The sequence below is a fragment of the Pempheris klunzingeri genome, chromosome 15, assembly GCF_042242105.1.
Source record: "Pempheris klunzingeri isolate RE-2024b chromosome 15, fPemKlu1.hap1, whole genome shotgun sequence".
Lineage (NCBI taxonomy): Eukaryota > Metazoa > Chordata > Actinopteri > Acropomatiformes > Pempheridae > Pempheris > Pempheris klunzingeri.
Genome location: NC_092026.1, coordinates 9,691,276 through 9,717,805, shown reverse-complemented (window position 1 = coordinate 9,717,805; position 26,530 = coordinate 9,691,276). Strand labels below are relative to the sequence as shown.

The window sequence follows — 26,530 nt, the reverse complement described above, 5'->3', positions numbered from 1 at the left end:
TCCAGCTAGTATGAAACATCACAGGAGTTTGCCCTTACTTGACAGCTCACTCTCTATGGTCGCTCCTAGCTAGCCATTAATTATCTAGAAGACAGATGCAAATGAGAAAAGTATTTGCACTGTGATGGAAGTTGTTTACTTTAAATGACAAAACTTTTAATAAGTTCACAGTGGTGACAAATCATCGCAAACTGTCGTAATGTTTAAGATCTTATGGCATTGTAAAATAGAATTTTCTGCCTGAACTCCCCCGTCTCACCAACAGGGACGGTAATCAAAACAAAAACTCCAGCTCTCACCACCAATCTCTGATAGAACCATGGGGGATTTATTAGGACCCCCTATCCCTGGCCCATTTAAATGATCCTAGATGCATGCCGCTCAACAGTGCTGGAGAAACTCATTAAACTCTCAGGGCGTCAGTCACTAAGGCCTCCTTTAACAGGACAAGGTTTCTGTGTTGGCTGATACAGTCCTCCAAGGCGGCTCTGAGGGATACACCTCCATGGTGTCCAACTTTGTCTATTCCATCACTTTTAATTGATTTTGCTAATTAATTGCCAGACCCATGACCATTTGTTTAGCATATTTTTTGTATACATCATTTATAATTATTATTACTAAGGGGAATATATCCAATCAGAGACTTTCTCATATGTATTTGAATGAACAGTGGCATTTCTTTACCTAGGTATTTTGAATAAACGCTTCTTGAATTCCTCGGGAATTCAGTTTTGGCTGGACAAGGCCTGACAGCGAAACGTAGTTGCTCCGTCATTGCCATCTTCATAAGAACCAGCTCGACACTTTCCTCTTCATTTTTCACTGAGGTTTGACACCCTGCTTGACACTGACTCGTGCTCCCCTGAGGGAAAGGCTTCTGCCACCATAGGATCCCGCCTTAATTATGCAAAGTACAGGATATTTTGTGCGATTTTAAAAGTGCGCCAGTTTCTGCTTTGGCAGTCACTGCCACACTCCCCTACTGGGAGGTCCTGTCAGACTCCCCCTTCCTCTTTGCCCAGGAAAATGAAAGGCTAGAAAGAAAAGACATAATGGAGAATGCATTTCAACTGCAGGGGTGGAACGCAGAGGCGTAAGAAGTCCTCAGTGAGACCCTCATTTTACATGGAACAGGTGGGAGACTCTTTTGTTCTCTTCCCGCTGTTAAAATCCATTTCATTTCTTGTACTTGACATGCCACAAGGAACTCTCACCAGTTCCAGAAAGGCTCCAATGTAAAAGGGTCCTACCTTTTACCAAACAGAAGTCGTGTTTTTCAAGGCCAGTGCTGTTGTCAAAAAGTCAAAAGTGGTTTAGTTGCCATGCACCTAATGAGTGGATCTGAGTGCTGATCAAGCCGTCACTATTTTATCAGAGTTAACGAGAAAAAGCACTTTGCAGCTGCTTTGGCTGTTGACACGTAGAGTGCGCGTAGAGTAAATATAATTTTTAAGAATGTTTTCTTTACATTAAAGTTTGGTTTTAGGCTTTAGGAAGGTCTATATTTATACTGCAATCAACAAATTCTTTAGGATACCAATCTAATTTAGCTAACCAAGGCACTGTACAACCTTCTTACTAATGCAGTCATCAAGGTGTTTTTTACTTGGTCACTGTTGATGTTGGGAGGACGTTTCATGGGAGACCTTCATAATTCATCAAGTCATTACCCAGTCCAATATGTTATTTACGTGGGTGGCTGTTTGCCTTGTTGCCAAACCTCATACATATGAAAGGCTTGTGTGGATTCCCAAACCACAGGTTGAGCTGTCGAAAGCTGTTGAAATCTCTTGGAGTTTCCATACAGAAAATCTCAATAGTAAATAATAAAAAAGAAGGAAATCTCAATGTGTCTAACTTGTTTTTCACTGTTAACTGTTTCTTTCCCTCTTTTTCTCCCCCTTCTCTTTTTCTGGCAGTAGAAGACAATGTGACAGAGGACCAGCACAGTCCTGGGCAGACTGCCATTCCAAGCGGTAATGCTCCATTTCATATTTCATCATTTTCGGCTGGAAAGTGGATCATGTGTCTGTGTGCGTGTCTGTCTGTAAAATCTCCGTTGGGTTCGGAATGATATAAAGTATGTATTTCCTGTTTTTGAGGTTTTCATACTGTAAACTGTATGGTTGCATGTGTTTTTACAAGAGACAGGCAGAGCGGTGTAGCTTTTTTTCTTTGTTTGTGTGTTTGCGTGCATGCATACATGCAGGTGTGCTTATAGCTGTCCTTGTGTTTCTGTGTGTTCCTGCCGTTTTTTTAGACTCTTTGTTTCCCAACCCTCTGTATGATGTAGAATAGAGCTACCCAGATGAATGTGTCCTGTCTCCACGCGTGCCATTCACAGTGGCCCTCCAGGAACAGAGCGGTAATTCAGGTCAGGCTAGCAGAAAGCCCCCTATGAATGAAGCCTGCTCCTGATGCACCACACTGTATATTTTCATTTCATTTGTCTCTGGTAAAGGTTAAGTCTCAGGCGTGGTTATTTTAAACCCGATATGGATGGTTTTGCCCAGCAGGCTGGGGACCCTGGGTACTCCTATGCTGCCACATTAGTCCAGCATTTACCCATAGCTTCCTGTCCTGTGCAAAATATAACAGCTGGATGCACCACTACAATAGCTCCTGGCTTTTCTCAGCTGTTTATGACCACAGTATTATTGTTTCCATTTTTTGATTCATGATCTCTCCGCAAACCTATATATATCAGGTATTTACAGACAGATTTGAGATTCTTGAGCACCTTTAAACAGAAGCAGGCCAATGCCTCAGACATCTTACGGTATCTGACCCTCTGCGTCATCTATCATCACTCGTACGCGTTTACGATTGACCCTTTAGTGTGTAAGAGCTCAGATATGCCAGTAAACATTTCTGTAACATTTTTGTTAATCTCTTGAAAAAGCAGAGCAATCTATCGGCTGCTGTGTTAATGTGTATTGATAGGTATTGGTGGGTGGTTCTGTGGAAAGAAGCTGCCTCCTTAGCCCCTCTAACCCCAGCACAAGGGATGAAGGACCGGGCATAAAAGGCAGACTTGCCTCAGAGACCTCCTGTCATCCAGAGCCAAAGTAGAGCTAATGAGTGTGCCTGATTACAACGACCCCCTCAGTCACACGAATCTCCCCTCTCCCCGTCCCTCCACCACCTCTATCTCCAGAGTGAGGGGAGACAGCCGCCACATGATCGATGTCTGCCTGTGGAGAAATCAGGAGGGCGCACAAATTAATTTCTCACTTTCCTCATTTGACTTCGTCTGACTGATTTATTTTTTAACCCCCTCTCAGGATGCAGCTTTGACAAACGGTCAATGAGAAAAGTGTTGTGTGTGGCGGTGAACTTTTAAGATGCTGGGAGATTTCTCTTGCTTTTCACCAATTTGTCACCTCCACCTCCATGTGTGTGTCACGGTTTTTATCGTAACAGCAGTAATTCATCCTTATGGTTAAACCACTGCCCAAACAAGATCTTTTTAATGTCAACTTGAAAGGCAGTGAAAGAGCCTACCTGCTTTTCATGCATTCGCCACTTTGACGGACACAGCCACAATAGCCATTAGACTCCTGACAAGCTAAGGGCTTAATCAGACATGGTGTCAAGGTCTGCCTCATAAGTAGACCCCCAGTTGTGCTCCTCTGTGACTCTGCAAGCGTTCTGCAGACCCCGCATCCTGTTTCTCATTCATGTTTGATATGTGGCAAAGGCAAAGGAGAAATGCTAACAAAAGAGGCCCTCTAAAAGATAGACAGTATTATGCATAGTATAGAGGGGCAGGAACAGTATGATATCTGAGATTTAATGAGGCAGTGCGCTTTTTTACACGGAGAGTGTCGAGCAGGCTTAAGATCTGCAGCTTGGCTTTACCACTGTGCTGCCTGTGTGTAATTATAACCACATGCTCCGTGCTTTTTCTTCTCTCTTATGTATACATCCCTTTCTTATTTCTTTCTTTCTTTTTTGCTCTCGGCTATGTCATATCGAGGCTGTTTTTTTGGAAGATGGTGTCAGCTCTGTCAAAGTGGAGTGGACTGAGGCAAATAGATGTGTTAGAGAGATCTAAAGAGGTGTCTGGGTGGCAAGGTGCCGTAGTGTAGAGTAGTGTAGCGTAGTGGTGCGGTGCCTCAGACTCTGGCTCTGGCTGAGGTTGAGGCTGCCCACAGATCAATGTACTGCAGGGCTCACTACAGCAGGAAGAGGAAAGGACTCTTTCACTCCACCACTTCAGAAAATCATACTCTCTATTATTCATTTCCTTTGATGTTTTACTGCACTAATGGCATAGCAAGGCGCTCCGTTCAATATTATCACTCCCTGTGAGAGAGCAAGTGAGACAGGGTGAGAGAGAGAAAGAGAGCATTTGGTATGTTCAAATGTTGTTTCTCATTCGTCTGCTTTGATTTTCATTTGTCTTTGTGTGCTCATATCTTTTTTTGGTGCAGAGATTTTAAAGGTGGTTGATGCCGTCTGTATACCTGTGATTATATGTGCTGCTTCCTTCATGTAATGCTCTCTGTGTTGTCTTGTCATTGTTTGTTCTTACTCTTGCTATAATTGTTTGGCACCTTTTTGTCTCTCTCTCTCTCTCTCTCTCTCTGCTAATCTTATCTTTATCTCAGCATGCATCACAAAAGTTTTCATAAATAAACTGCATGCTTTTTTTGTAACATATATCAAGGCGGGACACATTTTCAGTCAGCGCATCACTTTGAGCTTGTAATGTGTTTAGCGATTTAAGAGAAACGGCTTTTGACAAACACCTCTGCTAATCTACTTTCAAATTTCAATGCATCATGCATCAAAATATTAAACAGCAATTAGTCCCTAATATGAATCTGGGGGGCTTGAAGCAGATAAATCAAATTGCATGCACCAACCATATGAATACAGACTCCCCCCATGCAAATTCTTGACGATCGTTAACAATCTGGCAAGTGTCAAGCTCACAGCCTTGTCGTCGGATCATGACATTCTTTTATGATGGGGGATCAGTGAATGTGACGGTCTAAGTGGAGAGCCCCAAATCCCATCCACACAGAGGAGGATACACTCGGAGGCACATGTGGCATTAGAATGTAGTGTGACCTATATATGGCTGGTGCTCTGCAAAAGTTTTAGATTTTTAAATAATGAGGTGCCGGCAACCGTGTGAAGGTTATTCAATCTTAATGTCCTCCTATTTCTGACAGCCTCCCTCACTCTGATAAAGGAGCGTACTCACCTTTGATCAGGCCCGCCGACATGTGTCGACAGAAGCTGCTCACTGGTTAAAATAAATTCTTAATTTGAACTTGGGGGTGGGTGGTTGTAGGGTGGGTTGCTGGGGAGGGGGCATCATAGGATCAGGATCTCTGGGAAATGATGGGGAAATGAGGAGATGGGTGAGCTGGTAATGATGTTTTCGACACCAAGGTCTTTCAGTGCACAAAGAAAGACTCAGGCTAAACCCTGATGGAGCGAGACACATTGTATCTACAGGCAAGTAAGAACATAGCCCTTAGTGATTTCACGCTTTTTCTGCTTAGTGTTTTGCGGGTGGATTTGACTGAATTTCAGTTTAAAGCACTGACATCCATCACATGTTGCATTTCAAAAATTGTTCTGCAATTTCCAACAACAAGTTTTCCTTATTCTAGGCACTCAATATTTTATTCAATCTTTAAGCTTAGGGTTAGACATAAACTCTCTTAAACTTAGGGTTAGACATAAAATCTCCTGTGAGGTTAAAGGCGGGTTTCATGATGAGAGTTAACTTTTTTAGACCAAAATTCTATTGAGCTCAGGCCTTGCAGCTTGTCCAGACTCTTCACTTTACAGCTTCATTTTTTTCCTTTAAGTATTCCTGTACATTTTATGCCCTCCCTCCTCTCCCCATGGTCAGTGTCTCCACCTGTCTCAGTGTGTGGGCCAGACAGTGGGGGGACGAGTGTAGGCTTCCCTGCTAGGGACCACGGGTCCCTGGTGGGGCTAATGGAGCAGAGAAGAGAATATCAATTAAAAGGTTATAAATATTTAAGAGCAGAAATATTCAATAATATAAGGGTGGGGGGTCCAGGGGACTCTTCAGTTCACAAGATGAAAGTTGCGGCATGATAAATGTCACTTGGCACCATAAGAGACAAGAGTGTGCGTGACGGATGGACTTGGACTCAGGCAGATATTACATGGCTCTAAAGATGTCAATCACCATTCAGATTTCCACATTTTATTAGTACAGTACTAACGTGCTCTTAGTACCATCAAGATTGAAAATTTATCCTCAAAAATGTCTCATTCAGATCGTTATTATAGTGCCTGTATTAATAATTTTTCGGTCCAAGTTACGATCATCTTACATCGAGCTGACCTTATCACAATATGGATCAGCAGTCAATGTAGCTTCCCTCTTGTCCTCATCTACCGTACCAACAGTTTGAAGCTGATTAACAAAACTAACAAGGGTGTTAGGCATGATGAAAAATTCTCAATATGCCACACATCTCTCCCTCATATTCCACATGTGATTGTCAGCCATTCTAAGCATGCTGGTATTGATCTGCTGTCCAGCCTGTAGAGACTGGTAGAGGAGGATGTCCTGATCTGATGGATTACTGTATGAGGCCCAGAGGCACAGGAACCTCAGTATTGACGTGGCTCTTTAATCCCAGGGTTGGACGTGACCTTGCCGTGTCAAGCCCAACCCTGCTCCCGCTCCCCCGACCACCCTCCCCCCAAACATGTAGCAGTTTACACTTCCAGCACCGCATCACAGTGGTGCACCGGAGGTCACTCAGCTCGACCGAGAGCACTGACCCGGCTTGGTTGCGCTGGAAGTTGCAGCTGAAACTTGTCACTTGAAACAAGAGAAAACAAGTGAAAATCAAACTCACACATGCGTAAAGCATACATTTCCCAGTTTCTCTGAATTCTTTTTTTCTTTTGGACATCGATTGTAGATCTATTACCCTTGAATCAGTGTTAGGTTGCCTTCTAAATATGAACAGCAGAATAAAATGCATCTGCATTCCGCAATGTGAAATATATTTTGCAGGTCAGATGAAACATAAAATTCTTAAATATAGCCATCATTTGTTTTCCCTGACAGAACTGAGCAGTAATATTAGAGAAATTAATGATTCATAAAGGCCATTGGAAAAAACTTATCAAAGTCTTAACATCCTCCACAGGCACTCTGTAAAAAAAGACATGAAGTGTTCATATTTCAGTGCATATTGTGAATTCTGTGTCTGTGTGTATGGATGAATCATAAGTCTATATTGTGTGGCTTTTGGCCTCAGTCAGAAGTGTTTCCCCCAGAGCAAGAAAGGCCTGCATCTGTGAGGATTGGGTTGGGATTTTCATTTTCTTGAAACACCTTCTGTTCTGTTCTGCATGGTCCCACCGGGGACCACAGTGCTGATATTTTTAGAGGGCATGTTCCGAGAGCCTCAGTCGCCAAGAGGGAAGGACAATGGAGGGTGTGATGTTACATCAATACTTGGCGCAAGTGGGGGAAAGGAAAAATCCTGGGTGGCCTTGATGAGTTCTGGAACGCCTTTCCACAAGGAATTTCACAGAGCACCCTACAGAAAGAGGACTTAAAATGGCCGCCCATGTGTATACACACCTGGTATATATACACCCACACCTGCACACATCGGTGCCACATACTCTTTTGTCCTCAGGCACAGTTAACTATGTGCTAGGTGAAAAAAACAGGCTTCCTCCTAACGTTCCCCTCCGGAGTTTCAGGACAAGCTGAGGAACACTTGCATCAGTGGGGCTTAAAATGGCTGCCAGTGAAGTGCAAGGGCTCTTCTCCCCCATAAAGTCTTAACCAGGGTGGCATGATTGTTTGATTGTAAGTATGGCTTTTTAATCAGTCTTATTGTGAAGTGTAATGGTCACAGCAGGGGAGAAAGAGGGCTGCAGGCCATGCTGCCTATTTATAAGATGCTGTTGCAAGCCAGATTCCCCTCTGAGGGAACATGTTTATGGTACACTGTGAGTGTACAATGTAAGGTTTAATTTGTTGTCCGAATATTTTAGCACCACGTCAAGAACTTCAGATTAGACGGGTGTTTTGAAAGATGATTCCTAGTCCAGGTTCAGATTAGTCAGTCGCCCACCCCTGGCACTGCTGCAGCACAAAGCCAACAAGAGACAAAACTGCAGATGGATTGAAGAATATTGATGTGCGCGACCCGCGGCTGCCTGCGAGCAAGGCTGAATAATTTAGGGAAGTGTGTCGTGACGACAGCCTAACACACAGCAATCTCAGTTTTGTGTGTCTTACTGTGCTATGCTCCATACATCCACAGTTCTGGCCTAGATGTCTGGATAATATGGCAAGGCCTGTCTCCTTTGATAGACGCTGACTGATGCAATTCAGCACTCACTGGCGGAATTTCATATTTCTTTGGTCGAGCCAAAACTGCAATCCAGGATTTATTAACTACACATATTCCCATCAGTCTAGTTTCATATACTGAAGTTTTGCTTGGGTGAAGCAGGGCAAACACAACGTAAAACCATTTCTAATAACAGAGGTGTGTGTGTGTGTGTGTGTGTGTGTGTGTGTGTGTGTGTGTGTGTGCGCGTGTTAGATGTGTGTGTGAGAGCATTGTGCCACCTTGTGTGCCTGTATATCTCTCACCCTCACCTGCCCAACAGTTCTGTTATGGTGTGAGTGGTTGAGTTACAGAGGCCCAAATTGAACCTGCATTTTTATTACAGCTTTTATTATTGTTTTTATTAAATCCAGAGTCTAGAAATCCATTTTATTGTCACCCAGAGGAAGCTGTAGTACCTCACTGTGTGGGTCACCCCTCTGACTATGTGGTGCTGTCATTTCCTGTGGCTCGGCAGATCCAGAGTGCGCCCTCGAGAGGGCGGCGGAGGATGGTGAGACCGGGCGTCTGAGGAAGAGGCTGCTCTCTCCAGAGGAAGGAGAGGAGGGAGAGGAGGAGGACGAGGAGCCTGCGCTGCACAGCTGCGACAGCTGCCGGCAGGTGTTCGAGTCGCTGAGCGATCTCACCGAACACAAGATTAATCAATGCCAGCTGACAGGTAAACAACGTTCAGCCCACCGAGCCTCCCCTCCACTCTGCCACTCAGCTCTTCTCCCACTCCCACTCTCACTCTGTGCCTTCACCAGAGAATATGCCACACTATGTGTGTTAGTACACTGCACCAAGGGGAGCACAACACCAGACTACCAGTTTCCTTGGTAGATATCCAACAACACAGACTCACACGGGCCTCACACACACATCACATTATTTATATGTGCTGTACATCAATATCTACAGACGTGACATACAAATAGGCCTCCATGTGTCCTTATAATAGATTACTGTAGGCTACAGTATGTGTATTTATAGTGCATTGTGTCCTTGCCTGTTTCAGTGTAACATTTTATACAGCGCTATACTAATTCTAACATCTCACTAGAGTGAAACATGCAGCTACGAGGTCCCACAGTAACCAGACCACCAACTGGAAACAGATCCTTGCTCCAGGAAAGTCCCTTAGCTGCTCCCAATGCTAGCTAGCTGCAGTGGTAATATGTAGTGGGACTGAAAGAGAAGGATGCCATTGGCAGACTGTGTCATTGACCTGTTGATGGATGAATAGGGCTATAAATACCCTGACAAGGTGGCAGACAGAACTAATGATGTGAACTGAAGGTTTCCATGTGCTTCTCCTGGACTTGCTGTCCTCCTTTACACGTCCTGATGGGCTTGCATTAAGAAACACCATCTGACACACATTCCCCAATGTTTGGGCACAGACCTTGTCTCTTCTTATCTTGTCCAGAAACAGAACATGAACAGGCTAAAATGTAATCATCATGGTTCTGATGTAGCAAAGAAGCTATTATTCATCATTTCAAAGCAAATTTAAAATACTGAGAAAGCACAAGAGAAAGCTAGTGTACTCTGTTTACATTCAAGCACAGTTTGATTTCATATTTTGCAACCCACAATCAGCAAACCACAAATTATAGGGTAGATATCCCACGAGTTTTACAAAGATTTTCCATTAACTGCAAGACAATTTCCCAAACCAAGTGTTGTGTTTGTATGTGAGTGTATGTGTTCATATGAGTGTGCACATGTGCGTTCTGTGATGCCTCCATTGGTGTTAATTTAAGCAGAAATGCATGCATGTTCATTATAAGATTGACTTTGCACATTCAGGTGTGCTTGTTTACATGTATGTGTGTCTTGGGTTTGCTCATGTGTGTGCAAATTCAAAGTGACGCTCAGTCGTCTAAAGGTGTGAAAATCAATGTACTGTTCACTTTCACATTACTGTCATCCAACAAATGCATTCGTTAAGGGAGTGTAAGTGAAGGACCTCCTGTCACCCTTTTTCCAATGTAACACCCAATTCTATCAGCCACAGATGTGTTTGGGGAAACTAGGAAATAAAAACACAAAGGGCATTATTTAAGACATAGGGGGATTGCTTGAATTATCATTTATCTTTCAATTACACTTAATAATCATGTTATAAGAGTCGTGTCTTTGATTCAAGGGGGCAGTCATTTTATGTTAAGTACCATTGTAATGTGGGCATGACTGACTCAGCCATATTTTTTCTATAATTAAGCCCGGCTTTTATAAATGTCAATCTTACGGACAAATAACTCTTAATTGCTCAATGATGAAAAAAACGCAGTTTGGATAAGAGCCCCTGTGGAAACCAAACAAAAGAATCTAATTGCCATTAGGGTATTGTGATTGTGCAGAAACACTCTATTAGTATTCAAACACAGTGGGAGAAAAGAAACTTCTAGATGGCATACTAAGTACTTTGAATGTGTGCGTGTGTGTGTGTGTTTGTGTATTCTCTGGAATATGGGAGGAGATTTCCTATGTGGCATTATGTAGACATCCATGACCAATTAATCTGCCTTACATCAAGTCTCTACTCACAGATGGATCCTTTATTAGAACCATTTTCTAATCAACCACCAGCACCTGCTAAACCCTCCATTTTTACAATTTCAAATGTTTTATTTTTGGTAAACAAATTGCAGAGCTTGACTGGAACCAATCCACATATGGAGATTTGCTTGCTGTTCCCTGACAGAACTCTTTCCCCCCCAGCTGATATCCCATAAGCATATACAGTGTATTACCAGAACCAGATATGCCCTTATGCACCCACTACCTCACATGCTTATTCTGGGCTTCATTATACTTTGCGTCGATGTTCTACAGTAAAACACAAGTTTCACAACAAGAGCCAGACAAAACAGACCAAATAAAGTCTAAACAGATTCTAGCGGCATGTCAGCCACGCCCGATGGATAGAGAGAAAGAGAAAGATGTTACATGTCACCTCGATCAATGGTGGCCATTGTCTCCCCCCCATCTAGCAGAGGTATAACACCTTTCCATGCACTTAAGCCGTGACCACTGCAGTGCGCTAAGGGAGCGCATGGGTATGGATTGCCTCGTGTCCCTGATGCGATCGGTGCTATTGATCGCGCTAATGCTGGACTGCGGAGGAAGGCAAGCGTCTGAGAAAGGGAGCGAGAGAGAAAGAGGGAGATGGGGAGAGAGAAAGAGTGAGTGCTGAAGGAATGCGTCCCCAGGGAGCCCGTCTTGGGCTGGGGCAGGGCTTCAGGAATGCTCCCCAGGAGATCCAAGTGAAGGCTAGGGCAGGGCTGGAAGAATGCTCCTCTAGAGAGTTGAGAGTGGAGGCTGGCTGAGGAAGGGCTAGAGGAATGTTCCCCCAGAGCACCCCTTTAACTCTGGAGCAGAAGTGGAGGGGCTCCACGGGGGGAGAGCGCTCCCCCGTCCCCCCTCCGGCTCCAGGATGGCTGCGGATCAGGTTTCCGTGTGGGGATCAGCATCCTGCCGACAGGGCTTTAGGCTGCCCTGGGGAGGAGACAGGAGGCTGGAGGCACTGCTATTCCATAGGCCTTTCCAAAAACACTTCACAAATGCTTTGTCTCACTGTCTTACTGCATTGTCTGTACAGCCTTGTATTGTTACTGATCCTTCATGGAGAAAGAGAAACAGTGTCTGTAGTTTGACTTTTGTTCTCAGTTGGCACAGGATATGTTCCAGTGCGAGATATGAGATTGCAATGGTAGGCAAGGAAACATGTCTTCAGACCTACCAAGAAATACCTTGATCCTCAGTTCATTTCAAGTAGTGTTTACTAGCTAGCCCACACTGTAAATAAAAATAACACCTCTAGCTCAGAGTTTAATTCGGAAGATTGCATTTTCACAAAGCCTTTTCACTGTCAGTTCTCCAATTCCATGTCTCTGAAGGTATTTGAATAGCCCAGTGCACACATGGGCTGTCAGCCTGGTGGCCATTCTTTCATTACGGGTCCAGCTCCCTTGAGCAACACCTTTTCTTGTGTCCTTCACTAGAGGAGGGGCATGGCTGCTCCCCTTAGAGAGATCTGTGCCCTGCTATTTTAACCCTCTGTGAGATGACCTTTTTAATAAGTGTCTTTCTCTGTTTTCCTGCCGGCCACTGTGCGAGCAAACAGAGCATGTCTTCTGCTTCCCTCAGATAAAGGAATCAATCAGAGAGGGTGCAACAGAGAAAGAGAGAGAGAGAGAGAGATAACTGGGCCATATATGGATTTATATTATGTAGATTTTTTTCTACTTCCCTGTAGACATTGCAAAATGCACTCAGCTTCAATAAAATACATTTCAGATTTATGAGAAAAATACAAATGAAATATTAATACTCTGTGAAAAACAATAAGATCTCCCCACAATGCAGAAGATGGTAATATGATAGAAATAGTTTAGACAAATTTCTAATATGAAGTCTATGTTTCCCCCTTCCATTACCAACCACGGTATGTTTGTTTGAAGTGTTTGAAATCATTTACATCAAGTCTTTGGGTCAGCAGCATGGAAACATTCAGTAATACCCTCAACTATGAACAGACTCCTGGCAGTCCACGTTTTCTACTGACTGTTTCCAACAGGCTCCTATTGGTTGTACGTTTTTTTTTTTTTTTTTTTTTTCAACTAACTTTGTGTATTGATCCAACAGCTGCTTTGTGGCTGCCAAGAAGAATGTGCCAAACTGCAAAGACTTTATTTGCTTCAAAAGGGCTCACATAAGAGGAAAGCGACATGAGCAAGACCTGATTAGCCGAACTCTGAGCCACTGCCGTTCATCAGAAATTCTGCTGTGTTTTTGCTGGGGCGTCTTGCGACATCCTGGTACAAAGAGCAGCACACTGATTACAAGGCTTTGAAAGGAGGAGAGGCGGTCAGGGGAGAATAGCTACTTCTGGCACAACGCAGCCACTGAAAAGAGACCTCATGCTAGAGTGAGCTCTCAGAATTAGGCTTGAGTCTTTCCTGTGTGTATGTGTTTTTGTGGGGGCATGTTCAATGTGAATGTCTATGAGAGAAAGAGAAATAGGTAGGAGAGAAAGAGAGACAGAGAAAGAAAGAGAGTATTAAAGTAGATGTTTGACTCCATGGCGTAGCATCCCTGTGCGTTTCCTCTCTGTGCGACAGTGCCAGTAACGTTAACAGGAGTGTCATTAGGAATTCAAAGCGTATGCCCTCGTGAGGACGCCCTCTTTCTCTCTCCCCTGTGCTTCACACCGCACACATTATGCACTGTATAAAGTATTTATTGGTCTTTGTCAGAGGAGGACTGCATTTTCTGCAGAAAAACAATCAAAATAAGAATAGAGGAACCTGTGTTTTATGCTCATGTTTGTGTGTTCAAGTCAGAAATGACAATGGCCAGCACTCCTTGCCTCCCTCATATTCACATCTCCTCTCTATCTATGTCTCTCATGTATTTGCTCGCTCAATCAGTCATCCGCTAAGGCATGCGAACACACACACATATTAACGTGCACACGCGCACACATGCTCCCTCGCAGCACCTGCGTGCTTGCACTTTGCATTTTAGACGACACATAATTCATCGCCCAAGAGGCTAAACACATGCTGTGACTTCATCCAGTTGACCTCTTTCTTAAGTAGGTAGCCACAATAGTGGGGATGACATGTGGACAAAACAGAGATAATCTCATGCGCTCACCTAGACCTACACGGACTGAGTGAAAACACTATATCAACGTCACTGTTGTTATTTTCCCTTCCACTATGTAGCATTCCTTTGAAACTACCGATTTCAGTCGTGTGACAAAGACCTGGCCATGGAGCAGTTGTGTCGGTTTCTCTTGCTCTCTTCATCTCTCCCTGGCCCTGGCTCTGCCTGCTCTTTGTTCACTCTCTTCCTCAGCCTGCAAGTCTTTTTCAGCGGCACAAGCAGAAGAATGGCACATTAAATCTTAATAGGACTGCGTCTGGCCGTGTTGAATTGCAGAGCGTGTTAAGCCGGCGCTTTCCTCCCCCTTGGCACACGCTCGTGGAAGTGGAAAACAATTGAATAAAAGAAACCGCTCCCTCCCTCTGTAACATAAGTGACTTCGGCTGCCCTGCTGAAGCTATGAGACTGAACTGACTCCAGCTCACATATGGCATAAGCCCTTACTGAGAAACTGTAACATAAATGGCATTAGTCCTTTTCAAAATGCGTAGACATACAGTGGAAGGTAGACCGAGGATTTACCTGACCACCCACAATGTAACTGTTGCATATTCCCTTCTCAGTAAATCTCAGTACTTTCTCAGTACTCAGTGGATATTCTACCAAATAGCCTGTTGGCTGAAGCAAATAAAATTGAGTAAAAAAAACATAACACAAAACTAGCCAAGACAGACAGGTGAAATGTAGTGAGACCCGAGAAGGACAGAGAAGACAGGGGAAGTTTAGAGGGAAAGGGGGATGGGTAGAAAAAGACAAAGAAGTGGAGAGAGACACAGTCAAGGTAGGGGAGAGCCAATCTTCAGCAGCAGCAGCGATGTGAGTCCAGGCCTGCTTTGTAAGGCAGTCAGAGGTGGTAATTAGCCAGTGATGAGTTGACTGGTTGTGTGTCCAGTGCACGGCACTGCTGGGTGGGGCTGTGGGAGGTAGATAAGGCCAGCAGTGGGCTTATCTCTGAGAAGGACAGGCACCAGGCCTGCCAGGCAAATCCACCCACAGACCAGCCGCATTTTATTAACAACATCATTAATGCCAGACAGGTTATGTGCGGTGGCTCGGAAGAGAGACAGGAAAAAGTAAAAAACAAATAAAGTCTCAATTCCTGCTTGGCCGGCCAGTCTAAAGTACATAGGCACCGGTTGACGTGTTTTGAAAGCAAGGAGCTTGTGGAGATGTTTACCAGGTAGGCAGCCAACGGAAGGGCACGGAGAGCGAGCTTGGATCTTACCTCTGGGTTTTGCTCACTCTCCTCTGGGTCCCCGGAATTCAAATGATTTTCTTTTTTCTCTTTCAAACGTGGGACTGCTCACCAGAATAATGATGAAGCAGATTCAGAGAAACATAACTAGGCACAAAGAAAAGGCGAAAATGTATTTTAAAACTTTATGGACATTCTGGGCTTGGTTTTCTAACGAGTACCTTGTGAAATGTTTTTTCTCTCTCTCTCTCTAAATTGGCATAGTGCAATCAGAAATGCAAGGTTTTGGTTTTTTGTGGCTTTTTAATTAATAGTATATATCGATAGTGATAAAATACAAGGTTGTGCTAAAAGTGCGAATAACTCAAGATGTTTTTTTTAATACTTTTGTTCACAGCAATCAGGATTCCTTTGATCAGATCGCGACTTAATAGATGTCTGGTGTGTTATGAGTGTTCACTCTCCCTGGTTTGATTTTATAAACAATCATGTGAAGAGCATAACATGAACAAACACTTGGTTAGTAATTAACACTCTGTATTAGCATATCAAATGCCAAATAGCTTTTCAGTGGCATGTTTCCCTCAGATAATTTATACCAGGAGTCAACAGGATGTAACATGGCTTTGGGACAAAGAAAAGTTCACCAATCAACATGTACCTCATTTACAGACACCTAAAAGAAACATCTACAGGCTTTTGAATCATGTTAATACTCCCTAATGAAAAGGTCATAGGATTTTGCTTATGTCTGCGTGGAACATTGATCCCCATAGGGCTTTTTCCTTAGATGGCTTTTGCCAAACTCGCCAGTAATGGGAGGAAAGGAAGGAGGGAGATGGAGGGCGGTGGAAAGAGTGACCAGTCCGACAGGTTTATGTCTCCCAGCAGGCTGAGCTCCATGGAGCGGGCCCACAGGAAGGAGCAGAGCCAGCTGTGACGGCATCCTGCTAGCCACTGTGGTTTAGGAACTTTGGGGCTACACTATCACCGACTCAACATTTCCCCCTCTCCTCTACCCCTCCCAGGGGTTGTTTTTGTTGGCCAGGGGGTAGTGTTTGGGTGGGGGCTGCTATAGAGCTCTGTGGAACAGCCACTCCCTTACTTCAGGATATGGGGAGTTCAGCCACCCACAAGGACAGTGATTCTCAAATATCATGTGAAGTAACACATTTGTTCCTAAGTACTAATTGCCATTCTCGGTCTGGAAGGTGGGTTCATAAATTTAGTTTTATGGGCAGGATGGGTGTCGTTTAAGGCCTCCAAGGCCACCAGCTGGACTATGCTTTGGCAGAGGGAACATTGTGTGTCGGTACAGCATGTAATGGTTTGACAGTAAAGCCATGCTGTCAGGTAATACAGAGATGTCCTCTTAATGTTAAGAGCAGTGGACAGTTGGGGGTCCAACACCGCTGAGAATCTAAAGGTCATCTAATCTATTCTACCTCCAACCTGCCTAGCTGATCGATCATCCTGGAGGAGTCAATCGATTTGATCAGAGGGCCTCTCCTAAGAGATGGCCTCCCAACGAGTGGCTTGGATTCTGAGGAAGGCTGCAGTGTGTGCCAGCTTGGTACATGCCTCTGTGATAAACCAAGACATTAAAATCCCTGATTAAATAGTAACTCACCACCTGTGGTAGCCATTCTCTAAATAAGCCACTGATTTAAGACGGCAAAGAACATGTGTAACTGTTACTATCACTTCATCGTCTTATCGGGTTCATTCTATATGCAATGCATGTATACTAAAATCAGATCAACAAAATCCTGCAGGACTGACTGACAGTCAAGAGAGATTGGGCTGTAGTAAACAGAGTGGTAATCTTTATATTAGGACATTATGTGCCCCCAGTCAAAGCATGATGCATCTTTCTCATCATGAACTTGGTTTGTAGAACATACCCCACAAACAAAGTCAACAGACAAAACCATCGTGTGATTGGATTTTAATCCAATTGCATTATTATTCAGGCCTCCCATTGGCCATTCATTACTCTCACATGGAGCCTGTGTGGGTTGTTATCACCCAATCAGGCTCAAGACTGTATTCTGGAGAGCATGCTTTCGTTTGCATCCTTTAAACCCTGTGAGCCTTCCCTCTCTCCGGGCCCGCCAACGGAATACCTAATTCCAAAGTAAACTGATTGCTCTCTCCAACAAGATTACGCTGTGATGATGTTAGCCAAATGAGACCGCTATTCGGATGCAACCATGGCAGGCAAGGATGCTTACCGCAAGATGACTGATCAGCATGTTAAGAGAAATAAGGTTGTGAAAAAAAGGAGGAGAAAACGAGGGATAGAAATCGAAAGAGTGTGTGAGAGTTGTGCGCGTGGGGGTAAGCAGAAATGTAATTTGCTTCTCACCTCAGGCGACTGGGCTCTGAGGCCAGTAAATATGCAAACAAGCTGAGCCTGGCCATCAATATGAAGACCCTAGATGATTACTAATCTCCACCACAGAAGTAGATTGAGGTCTGTTGAGCAGTGCCATGCAACATGAGGAAAAAAAAGAGGTTAGAGTCCAAACTACATCTCCGTATTGGCCCCCCTACATTATGCGCAACTCAGAGTTATGGGTATATTTGACCTTCAGTTGGAGATGATTTATACTGTTTATGATGCATACAAATCAGCAATACAGCACCATTAAAAAAAGGGTGTCTTAAACATATATTGTAAATAGGACATGATAGAGTACATTTATCTTACATCATATTGTAAATACAAAGAAACTAATGCCATAACTTCTCAATAACTTTGAACCTTGTTCTAAACTCATCCAAGCTTTTTCATCATGGAGAACTCCTTGTCTGATATGAGGTCTTAGACGTGAGGCACAGTAGTTTACCAGCCCATTGTCATTCCCCATCCGTAATCCGGGATAAAAAAAACCTATGGGACATGGACCAGGCTGGAGTCATTAGGTGTGTGCGTGGCTTACCCAGACAGCTAGATAAACCAGATGCCTCGGGATGGCCAGGGGTCATCTCTCTTTGAGAACACGTTGTTGATGTCCTTGTTTCTCTCTACCTCTTCTTCACCCGTACTCCTACTCTCGTCCCTCTTCATCATTCCTACTCTTTCCTTCTTTCTTTCTCTCTTTTTTTCTTTCTCTCCCTCCCTTGATTGTTCTGCACAGTCATCTCAAACACAGAGGTCCGTGTTGGAGCTTAGCAGTCGAAGAACCTGTCAGCTAAAGGGAGAGAGGAAAGACAGACAGGGGAGTTGTCTGTGGCCCTAGGTTGAATGCCTGAGGGTGTACTACGTGTGGAGGGTAGTTAGTGCAGAAGGACGCACAACAGTCTGCAGGTGAATCCTCTCATTTTGGGAGACTTAATGCATTTGAATCATCACCTCGAGCGGGAAGTGTTATGACTTTCTGTTACAGAAGGAACCTTGATATAAAATGTAGCAAAAGTTGTCTTTTTTTTTTTTTTTATTTCTAAATGCAGCAGGAGGGCCGTGCAAGAGGAATATATATTCTAAGAATGTCTTCCCAGTCCTAAACATAATTGACTATTCCTCGTATTTTAGACTGTGTTTCCAGCATTGAGCTTTACCCTCTGCAGTGAGTGCACAAGGCTTGAGGATGTTTACCTGGCATGGTGCCTGTTGTAGCTGCCCTCCTGTTGAGGAAAAGCAGGTCAGGCTATAGCTTTGTGTTTGTTTGTTTGTGCATGTGAGCATTATTGTGGGTGTGTATGAGTTTGCAAACGTGTATGTGTTTGTGTATGTATACGTGTGTGTGTGTGTGTGTTGGGAGGAAGGGAGATCATTAGGATGGAAAGGGTCAGAGAGCACATTACATTCAGACAGAAAAAAAGTAAGATGTATCTACAATGTAAGCATTTATTTATCAAGAGCGGGTAGGATGGGTGGATAGGTTGGTGTGGGTGGTGGGTAACTGGACTCTCAATCCAACTGAACTATCCATCTGCTCAGCCATCAATCTTCCCCCTCTCAATCCCTCTGTTCATTTACTCATCCAGCCATTTATCCATCCTTGCCCGTGGCCAAAGGGCCATGTCTCTTTGTGGCCCTGATAATCTGGACCAATTTCCTCTGCAATTTATTTCCCAGCCAACCACCCACCTGGTCAAGCAGCATCAGGCTTCTCAAGGTAGAGCCACTCATCCCAGCAAGCCCCTTCCCACCAATCACATCCTGTTTTTTTCCTTCTCAAGCCCCAGATCTTTTGTCTTTTGTGTTCTGAAGTTTCAATTCAGCACTGGAATAATGCCACTTTTATTTCTTTCTTTACGGTAAACTCTAACAGCACTCAGCAGCCATTGTTTACCTCTAATGTCCTAACCCTTCCCCGTCTTTGTTTTCTATTATCATCTTCCATTTCTATCCGCTCTCTCTGCTGCCTCCTCTCTTTCTCTTTCTTTCTCTCTCCCTCCCTCCCTCCATCCTGTCATGGCTCCTCAGTATTCTGCTGCTGTCTTGTGTGGAGTGATTTTGCCCAGACACGTCTGGCTCTGGGTAAAGTGCGGTCCCCAGAGAGCGCGCTCCGCAGCCCCCAGGTCGCCGGCACCATGAATACATTATGATCCCCATTTCCATCCTGTTGCCACGGCAGCACTTTTGGAGCCGCAGGGCGATTAAGACGTGTGCTGTCGATACCCTGATAGGAGTAAAAGTTGGATCTGGAAGCTGGCCTTTGATCAGATTCCATCCTCCTGCCTGCTATTGGTGGCTTCATTTCAGGAAGTTACAGAGATCTTTGGGCTTTTTATTGGTTTGACAAGCTCACCTGCTGTACATAAACATACCATGCATCCTCAAGCTCTTTTTCCCACCTCTCTGCTTTATCTCCGTCTTTCCTGCCTGAAACCATTTCCCTCCCTTATTCTCACTTCCGTTGCTCCTCCCCATCACCGCAGTTCAGCTAAGGCAGCATTATACGCAGTCTCTCTTTGCTCTCTGATATTCTGCTTTCCTCACAAAGGAAGCAACTCCCTTACCTTTTATTGTTTCCTTTTTTTCTTTGGGGGATGATGTATAAAACATGGTGCCTCAGGTAGAGGATGTTGGGTAGGAAGCCATGTCCCCCTAAATGGCCAGCCGTGTGCATGCGCCTAACACTTCACTGAGCAATCTGTCAACATGTCAGCAACACATGTTTTGTAAAAAGCCTCTGGTGGGAGCCAGGGGAAAAAAGGCACTCCTGCCAGACCAGAGAGGAAATGCTTTTTTCTCCTCTATGCAGTGGATTTTCTATTGCTGGTGCTCAGTCCCACGGGCCCCCCCAACACCACCCTCCCCTCCCCCACACATACACCCGTTGTCTGCACTTCAGAAATTTGAACTGGGGACCCTCGAGGGGGTTTACTGGGAGGGTGGGGGTAGGCTGGGAGGGAGGGGCTCCCTCTTTTTCAGAGCGTATGAAATTGTGAAGGTATATTGTGGCAGGTCCCCAAGCGGTCTTTTCTAATACCTGAGTTTCTGGCGAAGCTGGAAATTACCAGCGGCTCCCCCGAGGGACGGCTTTATCCACACCAGGAAGGGGAGCAGAACTCAGTGGGGAGGTTGCTTAATGCATGGCTGAAATAAAAGAATTTCTGAGAGACAGAGGCTGAAAAGCTAGCTTTTTTTCTTTTTCAACACCCCCCCCCTTCCACTCTCGTTCCCTCTCCCTCTCTCTTTTCCTCCCCAGTAGTATAGTTTACTACTCTCTGCCTTCTCTTGAAGGGTTCTAGTTTAATAAACTTTCAGAGGATCCTGCTGGTGCAGACAGCTAGACAAATACCCTTGTGTGTTCTCTTTTGTCGGAGATACAGCTTTTTGTTATGTTCTTGCAAATTTGATTTCTCCCTCTGTCTTTCGTTTTCTCTGCCGCCCTCTGTCTCTCTCCTGCTCTGCATTTGTCTTCATCTCCCTCGTCCTCCTCTCGCTTTCTGTCTCTCTCCTCGATACACACGCACGCACACTACACACACACAAAGTCAAACTCTGTCTCTTGTGGTTGAGTTTATTGTTTGGTCTGTCTCTTCGTTCTCCCCCTCTGTGCTCCCTTTTGTTTTCTGTATGTTTTGTTGTATTGTGCAGAGAGGCTGAGATGCAGATAGAATGTAGACAGTTTGCCCTGGGTGAAGAGTGCGCACAAGCACCCTTGGTATCTATTTAACAAAACACATTCATCTATTTACTCATGATCAAATGTATAAAACTCTACCTACTTTTCTGTAAGGTGTTTTTCATCAAATAGATAAAATGCATAATGTTTGGGGAGTAATTTACTCATCCGTCTGTACGGCCTTATTTTTTACTTACTGTATGTCAGGATGCCCTTTTCCATGGTAATCAGCACCTGTATCTAATGTCCATGGATCATTAATTTTCCCTTGTTCATGTCCTCAAAAACAACAGAAAGATCTCTCACCATGTATGAAATGCCTCTCTCTGTTGCTTTCTCCCTTTCTCTTCCCCCACTCTCCCTGTACTGTTGGTAAATAATTCAACCTTTTCCCTGTAACAAGTGCTGGCCTTAATAGGGAGCAGTACCTGTAGTTGGGATAAACAAGGCAGCCGGCCTCACCAGTGAAACAGAGGGATTTGGGCTTCATGAGGGCAGAGGAATAAGTCGTTTCCTTCTGAAAGGCAGAGTAGACTGGCTGACATTAATTAAACCCTATAGGATAAAGGTTATCTGAGGCCTCGCAAAGCAGCGGCCGTGCATGCGGGATGTTATGTCTGCTGCATCCTAATCAAGACTTTTTGTTAAAGCAACATGTGTGAGCTCAGGCATGTGTAATATGTGCAGTATGTTTGTAGTATTGCGAAATCGGAGCGTCTCAAGGATCTCTTGATGTGACAACATTTCATCCATTTTCATCCAATAGAAGAAAGGTGCTAACACCTTGGACCGTCCGCCTTCAGTTACAGATGTAAGCTGATAATCCAGCTAAATAGTTCTCAAAAATATGAAGAACAATCTAGATACCAGCTCTGGTACATTTTCAGTGTTCTACACGTTCCTAAAAATAAAGACCGAGGCAACTTTCTAGAGAGTTCTATGTTTAGAAGACATTATGTTGCCCACCATGCTCTGTAGTGGGAGGTGTGCCTCCTCACCAGAGATCCCTCCATGGTGCACCTGTGACTGAGTCACCTGACCCGAGCTTCAGCATGGTGCTTGGGTGCCATGGCTCATGTTTTACAAATTACCCAGGAGGTCATGCACCAACGCTGTGCCCATATTTCCTCCCCGTTGTATGCTCAGTGCGTGGGATTATATTCCCCAACTCCAACTCCTCCCTCAGACAATGAACAGCAGCAGAGATGACACTCACCTCACTAACCCTAAGAACGCTAAGGAAAATACAAATTAAGGAAGGGAGAACGCACGGCTCTGACCTATTGGCTTCCTCTGTTTGTGCTGGATGTATGCTGGTTAAAGAGAAAAAACAGCACGGATCCTGTAACCAGGCGAGTGGGGCTCTGTGTTATGTGTGTGTCATCAGGAGAGGAATGGTAATATTAGAACATCTCTTTCTCTCACTCTCTTCCTGACTCGTCAACTTATTTGCATGCCAAATGTAATTAAAGGTCACCTTATTGGTAATATTCTCTTGATATTTAAAGTAGCCAACTAAGATAGCCAGTGGAGCAGTGACATAGGTTTTATTACCATCTCATTGTATGCTGCTTCTATGTTAGTGGAACAGTAACACTAGCTCTTTCACCGTAATAGCATATTAGTAATGTCTTCTCCTTTCATATACAGATAAAGGCTGATGTCCTCCCGTCTACAACAGCCCAATGAAAAGTAATTAGCTGATATGGATGGTGCTGTCAGTGATAACTGATATTGGGGGACTATTACATTCACTCTCTGGAATGATGATCCTTGAAATGGATTCATCACAGTAAGCTGCACATTCAGATAGACGTGAGATTACCACATATAAGAAGGAAAACTCTTTATTACTGCTGAACATTTACATATTGCCAGATATTGAGATACCTTTACAAAATGGTCACTATATGCTCAAAAAAACCCTAAATTTAATATACTGCATTATTAATACATGACTCACCTCCAGTGTTTGATTAACTCACCTCACATTGTTGAGCATGTTCCAAATATAAAGATATATTGAGCATTTTCTGACTTTTCTAAAGTTTATTTGCAACGAATGGATGATAACTCATATGGGGGTGTTAGTCAGCAGTCATACTAAGTTTCTCTCTTGAGAAAGACATAAATAGCCACCCAGGTGGTGGTGTGTAACTAAGTAAATGGTTACTAAGCCAAGGATTGCTGGGCCCATGTAAATAGGGAGATGAGAAGCATCCATTGAGGTGCTAAAGTGAGTGGAGGGTATTTAAGGGAAAGATGAACCTCAATAATCTCTTTTAGGGATTTTTCTACTGTGACCCTGAAAGTTTTTCACTGAGTATGTCAGCATGCAAACTTTTAGCAAAACAATTCAAGGGAAACTTTTTTTTTTGCGGCTGATAAATAGATAAACAGGAATAAATCAATGTGAAGTGATGAATGAATAAGTAAAATGCCCCGTAGTCATTTGTCTGGTTGTATTCAGGCCTCATATTCTAGCCCTGTTCTGCAAATGAAGATGAGGGTGAGGGCAGCGAAAGAGCTGCTTCATTCGGTGAGGCGTGTGCATGTATCAGTGTGTGCGTGTGTGTGTGTTTTCTTAATGCTTAGTAGTATTAAGATATGATGATGAGCTGTGTGGAAACCAGCAGAAAACAATAGAAGGGGAAACAAAGCAAACCCCTAAATCTGTCTGCCATTTGCGCTCACATACTGTACACACATGTCATGAGTATTCTGGCACAGTTACTGGGCCAGGGAAGTGCTGGTCTGGGGCCTGGCCCATTCTCTAGAGACAACCCCTCCCCCCCGCCGCCTCCTCCCTCTCCGCCCCCTTCCTGTGCAGTCTGTGGACACAGTCTGAAGCGACAAGGTTGCACAACAGCTCACAAAACCTCCACTTTACAAACGTGATCATAAAAAGACACAGCCTGCCATTAGGAATCGGTTTAAGAGGAAAAAATAATTAGGAGGACTGTGATAATTGTGTCAAGGGGAAAATAGATCAGAAGAATTATGGGAAGAACCAGAAAATCTTGCCGTGGCTTTGTTACTTTGCTGTTGGTTCATTTCGACATTGATCCACCCTTCCATCTGTCATCCCTTTCCTGTGCTCCTTCTTCAGCTCTCCATTTCTTTCTTTCTCTCTTTCTTGGATTCAAGAGTGGAGGAGCCTTCTGGCTTTAACGGAGAGGGGATGAAGATGTTTATTCATCTGGAGGGTATTAGAGCCATGATTAAGGAGAGGAGGGAGTAGTAAGGCTGATGCGACGTCTGCATCGCTCGTTCGTGGGCTGCCTGCGGGATTCTGGCCAACACACCAGGAAAACAAGAAATGAAGAAGAATGAAAAAACTTGTAGTGAAATCCGATTCTCTCGGGAAAGGACAGAAGTTTAAATTTTAGCCGTCTTGCTCGCTCTCTCATTCTCAGTCTCACTCCCTGTCCTCACAGCTAAGCTAATTATTAATGAATGCGGTTTCTGTTGAACCTTGGAGAGGTGTCAGCGCTGCAGTCACTGAGGGTTAAGAAATCTTGACATTTAAGACAGGGATGCATGAAAATACATCGTCTTGCTTGAGTTGATGCTTGTTTTTCTTCCCCTCCCGCTCTCCTCTCCAAGATGCATGTTTTCTTCTCCCTCCTGGGCTGTCTCCAGTTGTTTTACCACTGACAAGCTGGGATGGCATTGAGGAGATATCAAATAGAGCCACAGTGCATTAATCAGGGGAACTGAAGGTCATGGGTCAGGAGGCAGGGTCAGACGTTTCTGATAAATGCTAATGCTAAAGCTAACACACAAGTCTGGGGCTGTTTGTCCATATGCATGAGATTTTCATCGTCCTCTGCTGAAAGGAAAAGGAGGTGTTGATATAACACTTTTTATGGACATTTGGCAGACTAACTGCCCTTTTTCAGAATATTCCCAGTGTACTGAAGCATAGATCCAAGTGTCTGAACTGAAATAATTTTCAGTTGAAGTCTAGCCCAAGTTTTATGGGTCACTGAGGTAGTTTGATTAAAAAGAATTAGACCCTATTTTACGAATTCAGTGTGTGCTGTGCTTGGTTTTAAGTAATGGATAGCGCCTCTTGAAACTTGCAGAGCAAACCCTATTTTAATGAAGCAACCATACAGTAACTCAGCATATTTCTGTACGCACAACAATTTTTTCTTCTCCACGCTGATCACATAAATCAAATTTCCGTGAGTAACTAAGAGTGGGGAAAAATAAAAGAGCATCCAAGTAAACTCTCGTGCAGTGAGGACATATTAATAGAGTAGCAGCATAGTACAGCACAACGCTGCAGCATCTCTCACAGTGGCTGACTGACTGACTGGCTAGCTTACTGTCCACTGGGTCCTGCGCCTGGTTTGCCGCAGTGTTGAGGGAACAGCACGAACACACACACACACACACACACACACACACACACACACACTCATACACAGAGGCTCCCCTGCCTATTGAAGCCCAGCCCAGCCCAGTCCCGCCTGGCCCAGCACTCCCTTAGAGCCAGTGCAGTGAGGCAGGCGGTGAAGGGGCATGCTGGGGGACAGATTGTCATCCTCCTTTCTCCCCCTGGGAGGCTCACTGTGGCTGGTGGTCCAGCCAAGACCTGGGGAACAGCCTCCTTCCTGTTTGTGCTGTAGTCTACCTGAAGTGGTCAACTGTCCTTTTTCTCTCCACACCCCCAGCTGCTCTGGTCTACAGGAGATGACACCATCACCACCACCGCTCTCCCCCACACAAACTGCTCCACCTACATCCTAAACACAGCTCTCATCATCACCTTTAGCTTAATACGACTGCCTGTTTTAAACCAAAATTCTGTACAACATAGTGGCACTAAAATTTAATTTTGGTGATAGTATCTATGCAATTAATGTTAGGGGCAATGGCGTGTATTTTCTGAAGTGTATTTTACTTCAGGTGTGACTCACTTTTAATAATTCAAACACTTCAAATCAAGTAAAATTCAACAGAAACAATAAGACATCAAAAGCCTTCAAGCCCACCCACTGCACTCTGAGTAGTAACCTATTATGAACTCCAAATTCATCTTTCTTGAATAATGGTGTAATTAAATCTTCCTTTTCTTGTTCTCTCCTTACTTTCTCTTTTGAAAAAAAGACATTTTTTTAATTTTGAAAGCAGCAAAAAAGCACTCCTGACAAGTTAATTTCTTGTTAACTCTTTCTGTTACTTTGCCCTGCTCTGAT

The 26,530-nt window shown here is 44.1% G+C and overlaps 1 protein-coding gene across 2 annotated transcripts in view; it reads left to right on the top strand.

Moving 5' to 3' along the window:
- The window catches only part of LOC139214725 (zinc finger protein 521-like), an 88,789-nt gene that overhangs the window by 5,910 nt on the left and 56,349 nt on the right, over positions 1-26,530 (top strand). For both annotated transcript variants that reach the window (XM_070845641.1, XM_070845640.1), the window contains exons 2-3: positions 1,923-1,979; positions 8,845-9,045. Coding sequence is in view for 1 of the 2 variants with exons in the window: in XM_070845640.1 (XP_070701741.1) it covers positions 1,923-1,979; positions 8,845-9,045 (258 nt within the window). In the remaining variant the exon portion in view is untranslated. The remainder of the gene's footprint in view (positions 1-1,922; positions 1,980-8,844; positions 9,046-26,530) is intronic.